The 12269-nt window shown below is 37.2% G+C and overlaps 1 protein-coding gene across 13 annotated transcripts in view; it reads left to right on the top strand.

The window, feature by feature from the left end:
- LOC114871553 (polypyrimidine tract-binding protein 2) overlaps window positions 1–12269 on the top strand; it is a 248816-nt gene that overhangs the window by 229199 nt on the left and 7348 nt on the right. For 11 of the 13 annotated variants that reach the window (XM_029177614.2, XM_029177602.2, XM_029177600.2 and 8 more), the window contains 8 exons: window positions 712–763; window positions 2341–2399; window positions 5813–6041; window positions 7801–8018; window positions 9871–9904; window positions 10788–10880; window positions 11144–11360; window positions 11442–11583. In XM_029177614.2, coding sequence (XP_029033447.1) covers window positions 712–763; window positions 2341–2399; window positions 5813–6041; window positions 7801–8018; window positions 9871–9904; window positions 10788–10880; window positions 11144–11360; window positions 11442–11583 — 1044 coding nt within the window. The remainder of the gene's footprint in view (window positions 1–711; window positions 764–2340; window positions 2400–5812; window positions 6042–7800; window positions 8019–9870; window positions 9905–10787; window positions 10881–11143; window positions 11361–11441; window positions 11584–12269) is intronic. The other 2 variants (XM_029177607.2, XM_029177604.2) reach the window with 2 other exon arrangements.

Genomic DNA, 12269 nt, shown 5'->3' with positions numbered 1-12269 from the left:
CCTCACTCGAAGAATCTCGACGAATGCTAAATAAACGAGCTTTCCAAATGAACGAGTTCGCTCTTCACATCGTCATTAATACTAAAAGCTCAGCATGACCCACGTGTGCTGTGTTTAATTAATTAACTTCATTTTTGAACATTGTGCCAGGACATTTCACGTGGGGAAAGAATGATCGATTGCTCCTATATTTGAATAACACTCGATTTAAATCGTTACAGAAAAAAATTGTAATTAAATGTCTTGTGAATTATTCATTAATATTAAAATGTACTTTAATTAAATTAATGAGACCAAGTGATTATTAAATGATATGCAAATCGTATTATGTGAAGTATTTAGTAATTTAATGATCTTTTCTTGAAACGTTAAATCAGTTATACAATTAGAGATACTCATTGAAGATTTGTGCCATCATTAAGGTAATTAAAAGATTTACTCAGCAAAATCCCGAGTTAAATGCACTGAACGCAAGCTCGAAAAAGCGTAACTCGTTAAATTAAGTCACTGTATTCTCTGCGTCGTTTTTAGTTCGGTTATGGATGGAAATTAATTAAAAGATTATACACTTGCGTATCATTTGCTGAATCCATTATAACTCTGTCAGATATTGATTTTTATTTAACAACATTTTGCCAAAGAGGTGTCTATTAAAGTATTAAATATATCGAAATTCAAAATCCTAACTTAGAATCATTTTTTCTGTTACAGATATTCACACGTTTTGGCAAGGTCCTAAAAATTGTCACCTTCACGAAGAACAGTAAGTAAAATATTTCATATAATTCATATTTTTTATTATGTTACACTAACAATTATTAAGAATACAAGTATTTAAATTCTTAATTTAACTCAAACCTGTGGTATCCATTAATGAACGTGTCAGCTTCATACACAGGGTGGTCATAAATTACATATTTCCAACATTTCACTGTACGTTACAGTTCTGCTCTAAAATACCTCTTTCTACGTTCTCTTGGAAAGAGTCAAATAGAGCTGAAATTGCTATATCTCATACGTCACGGAGTGGCTCTTGTTTTTCTGCTATACAACAGGTAATAGCTACTGGACCACCCTGTATAGACGCCACTCTTACTGGCAGACATGCCACGGCACTTTAGTACTTCACTGTACACTTGAAGTGTATCTATCCTGGCCCGGCGACGCCGTTGGTACTTTCGGTGTTGCACTCCAGTGAAAGGGGTGTCTCGAAAGCAACTTTCCCTCTTTTTCTCTCTATGAACTTGTTTTCTACCGGGGCGGTGAAGCAGTAGACGTTTTGCGATATAAATTGATACCGCTTTATAGGTGAACGGAAATGTATAAATTGAAAAATTAAATGAATTAATTTACCTTAACGCGTTTAAAGTCGATGACACACCTGATGCGTCATATGCTTTTTATACGGTATAACGCTGCGACGCACCTGGTGCGTCATATGTTATCTTCAGTAAAGATTCTATTAAAGCGAAAACGAACAGTAAAAACAAAATATTTTACTATTTCTTGTGAATGCAATTTGACAGGAATATATATTACGTTAATGCTGCCTTTGATCTGCATGAAACAAAAACATGGTCGGCCGTTTTATTAGCGATATAATGCGAAAACAGGGAAGGGGTGGAGTTTTTCGCCGGGAGCAACGTTATTCAATTTCGATCGTTATTTAATCGCCACCGGGGGAATCGAGGGGCGATAATAAAAATTCATCCGCGGAGAAAAACTGACCGGTGTCACAACATATTACCACGAATCGAGAGGGAGAAAGATGAAAATAGGGCTGTTGCCTTTATTTCCATTTAATTTCAGCTTTAGTTAATTTTTCCCGCAGCGAAACGTCACTGAAAGCGGCATCCAATTTCGAAAATCGAAGAATAAATCTCGTTTTTTGACGACAGATTTTTATTTTTTAATTTTTTTTTTTTTTTTAGCGATTTGGGATATTTTTTTCTCTTCCTTCTTTTTTAAACAGTAATTTAAATTCAGCTTAAGTAATCGTTAAACAACTGTGCAGAGATGGTTTCATAACTAATTTCAGCGAAATAGTTAAATCATTTCGCGTAGCTAGTTTCAACATTAATTTCGATTCAGTGTTATATGATTAGTCATCAAATAACACTAATATAACCAGTTTCTCCATTAATCCCAGATCACGGTAATACGGTTAATTGTTACATAATTAATTTCTCTATTAATTTCAATTTTCAATTGATTGTAATTAATCATTATTTTTGGTTCGATGAAAAATATTCCAAAATAAATTCTAAAATTTTGTCAAGAGAAACTATGTAATTCTCAAAGAATATTTTTAATTCTAATATTATTTTCTTTTTGTTTCAGGTACTTTCCAGGCACTAATACAGTACGCGGACATGCTGTCAGCGCAAACCGCTAAACTCGTGAGTATCCGCTTCGGCTTTCCCTCCATTTTTCCGGTCTCGAGCCCTTTTCCTTCCTTTTTTTAATCATTCGTTTCTCGTATTTCAACGACGCATATGGAGTCCTCTTTCTCTAGATTGCACATCCAGCAGCCGTTTATCCGACGTCCCGCGGGACAGATCGAAATTTTTCGTGGAATATTTTCAGAAATACACACCGTACCATCCATTAAACGGTGTCCAGATGCCAGGGCACGAATAATGCAAATTTTAATTGCTGCCCGGTATATTTCACCGCCGGAATTGCTCGCTTTTTTATTAACGAGCAAAAATACTTGCTGCACCCTGGGACCTTTACTTTCCACCCCTTCTGTTGCCATACTCTCTTTCATTTTAATTTTGTTATTTTACAACAAAAAAATTGTTAATTCTTTCATTACCAAGGGTGACTATATAAGGGTGTCTTCTGCGTCGAGTATTTAAAAGGGTTAAAAATGGAATTTTATTTTTATTTTCTAAGTCCATGAAATGTGCTTTCGAACTCGGGAATGGTACACTTTAAAAAATGTTCCAAGTGAAAATATATTTTTTTGTAACGCCGGTTGGTCATTTCGCAAAGGGAAAACCACATCAAACGGAAAATTTGTCGCTTAAAACCTTAACACCAACAATTTTCCCTTTTAATCCCTTTCGAATCGCTGTTTATTCTCGTCGATGAACGCTGCTAACTGAGCTTTAGATCGTAATTTCCGGTAATTAACGACAGTTTTTCGTTCGCAAGCTTCTCGGAAAAGTTTTAACGATGTTCGTTTATCGGCTCGAATAAAAACACCCCGATCTGTAGTATGCACAGTGTGATATAAAGGAATAAATTTGTAATGAATGAGATTTATCTTTCGTTCCAATACAAGCTGGAGATTTTTTCTGCTGTTTTTAAATTAACTTTTATCTACTCTCTGCTGCGATCAAATATTTTGATTTTGAAAATGAATTTTTAAAAACAATTTTATAAAACTTCAGAAATCTAAAATTTTCCCAAAGGTGGATTAAAAAAAAAAAGAAATCATTCGCATCGATCGTTCCTTTAACACGTTAACCGAAAATTGCAAACTCGACTGAGCTCGTGGTGAAACGTGATTTCCGTTCGTTGACAAAGATCACGGCTAATAAAACTCTCGAATTTCGAATTTTCCGCTTGTGATCGAGTTCGCTCGCTCTCGAAACGAGCCAAGAAACTCGATTACCAAAGCTTCCGCCCCCCTCCTTTGGCAGCTTCGATCCTATGCCACGTGTATTCTCGTTTTTTTTTTCTTGCTACGAACCATTGTTTTCGGGGTTGGAAAGCCTTTGTCGATCGTTTCAGCCGTGGGATTGGCGAACGCGATTTTGCAATTTAACGAAAGTCACAGAAACGCGTAGCCACAAAGCGAACGTTGAAGAGATTTTTGTGCGTTGCTTCAAACTAGTTCGTATTATTTCATATTTTGCCCTGGAATTTTTAGAAGAGCACCCTCTTTTGTCACGATAATTGCTTTTTTTTGATGAATTTTTAACATCTGGGTTCAGAGATGTAGTTGGGAACTGGGAGGGACAGGGCACTAGTAGAGGTAGGGCACTGGTGGGGCAGGAAATCAGAAGGGGCTGAGTACTTGTAGGGACAGAATATTAGGATGGGCTGGACACTGGTGAAGACAGGGCACTGGTGAAGACAGGGCACCAGTAGGGGCAAGGGACTGCATAGTAGGGACAGAGCAGTGGTGGGGGCAGAGTACTAGTAGCGACAGAACATCAGTATGGGCAGGGCACTGCTGAGAACAGGGCACCAGTAGGGGCAAGGGACTGCATGGTAGGGATAGAGCAGTGGTGGGGGTAGGGTACTAGTAGGGACAGGGCACTAATAAGGACAGAACACTGGTAAAAGCAAGGAGCTTACTTAGGTATCTCTTCGTGCTTCACTTTACGTCCACTATATTTTCTAAACCAACTGTACACTCAAGTGCAACGTAACTAGAGTACACTTTGGTAAATCTTGCCACACTAGAGATGCGGCAAAATTCAAAGACCTGGACCTAAGCCTGAAGAAAGTGCAGAAACTGTATTAACCTCATTAGTTTTCCATGTGGCGAAAGCAGGAGTGAAATTGTTCCGACATGGTGTAGTATTGCCAGAGAGGGGCAAGCTTTGGCCGTCGATCGTGCCACGGGCCACCTGTAATTATGTATGAAATTCATTAGCCCGTGTAAATATGACCGGGAGAGGAGTGAGAGATACAGCAAAGCGTGTACACGCGTGCATGTTGTAACAATACAGGGGCCAGCGGTGCGTACACGGGTCAAACACGTCCGTGCTCGGTCTACACCTATGCAGAATCGAGCGTGCATATGTAATTAGGCTGCGTCTTTCCAGGCTACGACTGCATTAGGCGTGTACTCGTTGTTATTAATGGAGATCAAATGCAGTTGCACCGTGAGAGGCTAGCCGGAAGGCTATCGTCCCTGTGTACGCGTGCTTTCCGGTTCCCTGCGTTTCCTCGCCTTCAGGCGTTCGTTGTGGAAACGACTGCTTATGATTTAATTATTCTGTGCTAATTGCCTTCGATGAATTTCGTTTTCCTGCCATTCTCACGCTTCGACAAGCAGCCCCGTTGATTTTATGTTACAGAATTTATTAGGGTGGTTTTATTTTTTCAGAAGGGTAGATTGCTTTGTTTAATGATGAAAATCAAGTTCAGTTTTGATTAATTGTTTTAGGAACTATAATGTAAAATTGAAAACATGTTTGTTAATTTACTCTCAATCCGACATGACATTTGAGGGGGAAGGACGAACACGAAGGGGGTAAAATGTGGTTCAGGTCGAATCGTTCTGGGGACAGATTGGTTGCCATTTGGGGTTGGATCTTGTGTTTTGTGGTGATTCGTACAAGGGGGTGAGAAAGATAGAGTGAATCTAATTAGTGTAATTGGTGGATGTTGGTGGAATTTACAAGGGTAGAAATGGGTTCTACAATTAAATGGAGAAGAAGATTCGATTAAAGCAACAGATAACTCTGGGTAATAAATCTTAGGTAATAATTCATAGGTCGTTAACATTGGACTCAATCTACCCCTCGATTGAAGAATTTTTATTTCTTTTATTTTTCTTGTGGATAAATTAAATTATAAACGTTACAATAGTACATGTATAATTATCTTTCGTAATTAATTTAGCTGTGTTTCACGGCAAGGTAATTCGAACCACCGGAATAATTCATTAATTTCAACGCAACAGTAAATATATGAAAATATCATGCAATAAATGTTAATTAATTAATTTTATAATAGAGATCCACAAATTACGAAATTACTCGTTTATTCAATTTTATGATTTTTGTGGTATGGATAAATTAAATTGCAAATAATTAATTTCATTTTTTATTTGTTTTCTTTGTTACAGTCATTGGAGGGACAGAACATATACAATTCGTGTTGCACGTTACGCATCGATTACAGCAAGATGCAGAATTTGAACGTGAAATATAACAACGACAAGTCGAGAGACTACACCAACCCCTCTTTGCCGACCGGTGACGCAAATTTGGACGCGGCATCCCTTGCTCTTGGGGGTGAGCTTCTTCCACAGTTGTTGATGGGCGCTGGTTCGCAACCTCGAGCTAGAATACCCGGTGAGTTACTACTCCATCAGACACTAATCATGATTTTAAGATTAGTTATTTTAGAATTATGAGCTTCGTTTAAAAATTTACCCTCTTTATCCTTCACCTCTTTCGAACAATACAATTCTCATCAAACGGCCCTGATCGACGTGAAATTTAAAAGGGTTGTAGGGGAAAAGGAGTAATCCCAAAGACGGCGGACCAGGGAGAGATCCCCAAAACGGCGGACCATGGAGAAAGCCGCAATTTTAATTTAATCTTGCATTTCTTATGATTTTCTTTTCCTAGTTTATCATTAATACCCGTAGCTAAAATTTTATATTAAGGGTGTCCTCCCCTTTCCCTAATTCTTCCAAATTTTATGCCGATCCGCGGTCTTTCGAAACAATATCCTTGCCATGCTGATCAACGAAGTCGAAGGTAATAATGATAATCGAGAGGGAATTTAATTAACCCCCCTACAGAAGTCAAGTAATAATAATAATAACTACACACGGGGTTTGAACGTCGAAGAAAGTCCGCGTGTCGGTCGAGAATATAACCGTGAAATGAAATTTGCCAGCAAGTTGGCCGGTCGAATTGAAATTTCCTCGGCCCCGTGGCTGTTTTTTCATTATGAAAATTGAATTCTCCGGGATTTCCGCGGCCGGTTTATTCCGTGTTTCCATTATTCCGCTCGCGTTAGCCCGCGGGCGCGGCTTTCTAAAGCGTTCCTCTACCAACTGTTTGTTCACCGTATCCTGTTGCGTGTCCACTTTTCTTTTTTCACAGACTGCCTTTAAGAGCAGTTCTTTTCTTTTTCGTTTGTTTTAACTCACGATCGAAGGATCACTAACAAAATGACTGGAGCTGCATGTCCTTTTGTATTTTTCTCCCAGCGAGTTTTACCAAAGTTCTTTTTTTTTTCAATTAAATATTGAACAGAAGTGATCTTTCAAATGTAACAGAACGCGTTATCGATCGATCGCGTGGCAGATAAAATCGATCAATTAATTAATCGCTTGTCCAGTCCATTAGAATTAATTATATTAATAGCAGTAGCGACTCGTTTCTCTGTCCATTCGGTCACCGTTCATGATGAATTGTTATTTCGCGAGCTTCTCCTCGCGTCCGTTTCCAATTTGCCGCTTGTTTTCAGCTCGATTTTCGAGCGGTATCGAATTGCGTGCGGTCGGACGGTATTATTTCCAACGGATAAATTAATTAATTGCATCGTGGCTAGAGAACCCGATACGAGGTGTGATCCCTACCAATGAACATGCTTTCTTTCTGCAGGGTTTGGTTTATCGTGTCTGTCACCCTGGGCAAGATCGTCCCTCTCCCCAAAGTCGATACTGGCTTTCAAAAATATAAGCAACAAATAAATTAATTTGGTGAAAACTTGAAACTCTCGAAATTGAATTCTGCTTAATAAAAATATTAATTAAGAGAGATACGTCTTGGAATCTTTATTAATATTTTGTGAAACATGGTTCTTTGAATAATTTAGGTGGTAAGAATTACTGATTCACCCTGTATGCTTCCACATTTATATTCTCGTTTATAACTTCTCGAGCAAATCGATTCTTCTCCCTTCCATTGCAATTTATACAGGGTGCTCAGAAATAGGGGTGAAATAACTGCAGATCAAAAGCATTTTTTTTTGAATTTCAATTATTAAAATTATGTTTTTCAAGTTAGAAAAATAAATGGATTTCTGAACACCCTGTGCATTTCAAAAGGAGGCCTGAATGAACGGTGCTAACAACAGTTTGTAAATTTCCTGAAGTAGAGTCCATTGCAGGGGCACCGGGTGTGCTGCCCACGCCCTTCGCGGCCATGCACGGTCTACCTTCACCTTTGGCGGGCCCTTACAACGGGGTACCACCAGCAGGAGGTTTGGCCGGACTCGGTGGTTTCCCTTTGGGTGCTGCTGGCCTCGGGGTGCGTGTACCCACCAACGCGCAGACATCGGCGGTGTTACTCGTCAGTAACCTAAACGAAGAGGTAAGTGAGGTAGAAAATAAAAAGAGAACGCTTTCGAAATTATTCGAGGGCACTAAGCATATGGAAATGAAAAATTCAGGCACGAAGAAAGATTTAAAGGATTTAGGTTAATCTGCTTGGTGTAATTTTAATTTAAGTTAAATGTCTGAAAAATTGGAATAAATTCTCTTCCTTATGATTTTTGATATTTCTATTATAATTCAATAGTATATTATAAAATCTCCATAAAATGTTTCTTCGTGTCTTCCAAAATTAAACTAAAGCGTACACACCTTCGATATGTATTTGAAAAATCGATGTTAAAAGAATATATTGTTTATTATCGACGAACTGTACGCTTTCTGTTAGAGTAATTTTCAATTAACCCTGAGAGAAATGGTTAAAAATTCGTTCTTTAATTAATATTTTCCAAAAGGCATTATTATACATTCTACGAATGGTTTCTGCATGAAGAAACATTGTCCTGTAGTTTTTAAAATTCACCATCTCTCTCAGTGTTTGCCTATGTACACGAAACTGGCTTAGGTACGTACTTAAACAACAAAAACCACGCAAATACAACGATATGGTTATAATGTAGTGCTACGTAGGCAACCCTATAGCAGTTTCTCCATCACTCGACTCGAGTTTCCTTCGTCGAATGTTTAAACACTTTTAATACTCGAAATGTCTATTTATTTAGTGGTAGTTAAAGTTAATAATAATTCGACAGGGGGAAAATCGAGTTCTCAATGCGTATGTGCCCTGTTTTACGTCAATATCCCTTTATATCTTACCCTCTGCCCTTCTGCCCCTCATATTTTCGAAACACACATAGAAATCATTCCAAACGTCACCATCCTCTGTCCTAAGTAATTCGTAGCGTTGTTTATCACGACGTTACTTCCGTCGAGGCCTCTTTCGTTTCCGGTTTATCATAAAAATTTAAGGTTGAGGGAAATGAAGATTTACAGAAACTGGGAAGCTCGATGATTTTTCAGGTGGCAGGTTTGAGAAATTTTCGAATAATCCCGGAAACGAAGGAAGTATCACGATGAAACTGTGTGTCGACGTCACACTTCGCAGCTGCAACTATTGTCACTACTATACTATAACTATGTGTACTACTATCGTTGCGCCGCGCGCACAAGCTTCCGACCGAGTGTATTTTTCCTTTAGCAATCGTGTGTTTTACTCTCCTATCTATCTATTTTTCTGAATAAATATACATTTTTTTTTGTTTTAATTCATATTTTTAACCCCTTCGCGAAGATAAACAAGAAAACGAGGGATTCATATTGACGAGAAGGTCCCGTTTCTATGTTCCTCTTTGCTTTCTCTACGTCTCTCTGTATCTCTCTTTGTTATCTGTCTTTTCTTTTTGTGGATCGCGTATGGCTGAAAGAAAAATATCGAAGCAAAAACCATCTCCAGCCCTTTCGTTATTTGTATCCTATACGAACCTTAAATTAATGCAATCTTTGTTATGAAATAATCTTTGTTGCATCAATTTAATCGCATCATTGAATCGTGCTCACCACTTTGATTCTTAAAATCTTCGTCAAATTCAAACGAATCGTGTTCGAACCGATTTTGTATTAATTTATAATGTTTCATGTATTTAAGTTCGAAAGCAAATGTGTCTTACTTGAATTTAAGTATCATTTCTGATGAAATATTGAAGATTGAAATCACTTCGAGAGGAACATACTCGGTGAGACGATTCGGGATACGTTTTGAAATGTCTGGAGGGGTCGCTATTGACCCTAACCCATTAAACACGTGAAACTTGTGCGCGTGCCAACACTATTTTTACATTGATTCCTATTATACTCGCTGACTACTGACTGGACTCTGTCTGTTCTCTGTGTAGATGGTCACGCCTGACGCTCTCTTTACCCTGTTTGGTACGTCTCCACATTTATATTATTAATTATATTACATTATTAATTATTATATTTACACTCGCGTTCTATCCGGCACACAGACACTTGTACACGAAACAATATTTTTGCGAGAACATTTTGTTTTCTGGAGAGTGAAGAAGAAATTTTTATTCTGTTCTCTATTTTCTACTTCGAATACTATTTTTTCATTGTCACTCTCCTTTTCTTTTTTATTATTATTTTCTATGTCTCGTGATGATTCGATGCTATTCGATTTTATTTTTATTTATAATCACTATCATTCGTACAGTTTCACCCACGATATCATAATCATCATATTGGCCGTCAGCGAGACACGTTTTTTAATTTTTTATTTTTATTATTGTTATTTTTTTTTTTTTTTTTTTTTTTTTTTTTTTAATTTTATTCTCATGTTCTCTATTTCCAAGCATCTCTTCTGAATTGTTTCATTAATATTTTATTAATATCAGTTCCAGACACCTTAATATTACATAAGCTTTCGCTTATTTTACGTAATACTCCATTTCTGAAGGGCGATATGATTCAACCACTTATTTATTTAAAAAAAGATATATATATATAATAAAGTTTAATATTAGTATTAGTATTTTTATCCTTAATCTAAGAAATATATTGCTTGCATGGAATATTAATTATAATTTTTCTTGTGTAGTTAAGATTAATTAATTAATTGATTATTTGTGGCTGAACCGATCGCCTAATTGCATGTCCCAAATCTTAGTCCGATCGTACCCCGATCTCGATCGATTATTATTATTATTGTCCTGTTCGATCTCGACGGTAATCCCTTTCAAAGATTTTTTTCAATTATCGAAACTTTTGGAGCCTAATTAAAATGACGTGTTGCATATTGTGCATGTAGGCGTTTACGGGGATGTACAGCGTGTGAAGATTCTCTACAACAAGAAGGACTCGGCACTGATTCAGATGGCCGAACCTCATCAAGCACACCTAGGTAATTATCATTAAGTAATTAGCAAAAATTGTTTTGGAACTTCGTTATTTTCTTAGTATTTTATTGAACTTTACATTCGTCATAAAATAGTTTAGACAAGTCGTTCATTAAAAGATTCAAGTTCCTAAGTTTAGTCGTAGCACTCTTGTACACAGTTGTATAGGGTTGATCCGCGATTGACCCAGGCCCCACTGTTCGAAAATTAATATTACTCTTGAAATTTGAATCACGTGAACAATGTATGTGTTCCTACGTTCGAACAGCATTGACACACATGGACAAATTGAGAGTATTCGGAAAGCAGATCAAGGTGATGCTGAGCAAACATCAGACGGTCCAGTTGCCGAAAGAAGGTCAACCTGATGCTGGTTTGACGAAGGATTACACCAATAGCCCTCTTCATCGATTCAAGAAACCAGGCTCAAAGAATTATCAGAATATATATCCACCGAGTTCTACCTTGCACTTGTCGAATATTCCGTAAGTACACTAATAATAATTAATTCAAATGGTGATTGGATTTGGACATAAGTTAGAATAATTCTGGTTTGATATTTTCAGAACTACCGTAACCGAGGAGGAAATTAGAGATGCGTTTACTAAGAATGGCTTCACCGTGAAGGCTTTCAAGTTCTTCCCAAAGGATAGAAAAATGGCCCTCATACAAATGCCTAGTATGGACGATGCTGTCGCTGCTTTGATCGTAAGTACTTTTACTTAACTCGAGGGAATTTTACTTTCTACATTATTTTCCTTAATTCACTTTATTTCCCTTTATTTTACCACAATTTACCCTTCTTTCACTTTAATATAACATTTCCATAAATTGTCTCATTCTTCCGTTCATGAAACAGGTTTGAAAAACACATTTAAACGTAAATTATCATAGCTTGTTATTCAAAGGAATTAACTAATTCATTAGTGTATTTAAATAAGCCAGAAATTCACATTTTGTTTCATGTTCAACCATTGTTGACGTGGTCGCTTGCGAATGTATAACGTGTTCAACATTTACGATGTGAAATTTCATCAGAATTGTAATTAGCTTAGTAGCTGGCACCGTGTTATTTGACTGTGATACAATTGAGCAAAATATAAATAACTGATTAAACTTGTGTCTGCGCTACGCCATTGTTGCTTTACCTTTGTTATGGGCTAATGGAATTTTCCTTTCTGCCATTAACAATCGTTTCAGAATTTGTTTCCAGCTAAATGTAATGTTAAATTATATGGAAAAAAATAATAATGCTTCTTTGTTACATTTGTAATACGTCTTACAAATCTGCATTTACTGCCATCATACGACTGATGTGGTAGGACCATCTGGATAGTTAGCCCTAATGGTCCATTTAGGCTAGACCTATTAGGGGAGGTCCTAGGTACATAAGA

Source organism: Osmia bicornis, chromosome 16 (genome assembly GCF_907164935.1).
Source record: "Osmia bicornis bicornis chromosome 16, iOsmBic2.1, whole genome shotgun sequence".
Classification (NCBI taxonomy): domain Eukaryota; kingdom Metazoa; phylum Arthropoda; class Insecta; order Hymenoptera; family Megachilidae; genus Osmia; species Osmia bicornis.
This window is presented reverse-complemented; position numbering and strand designations above follow the sequence as displayed.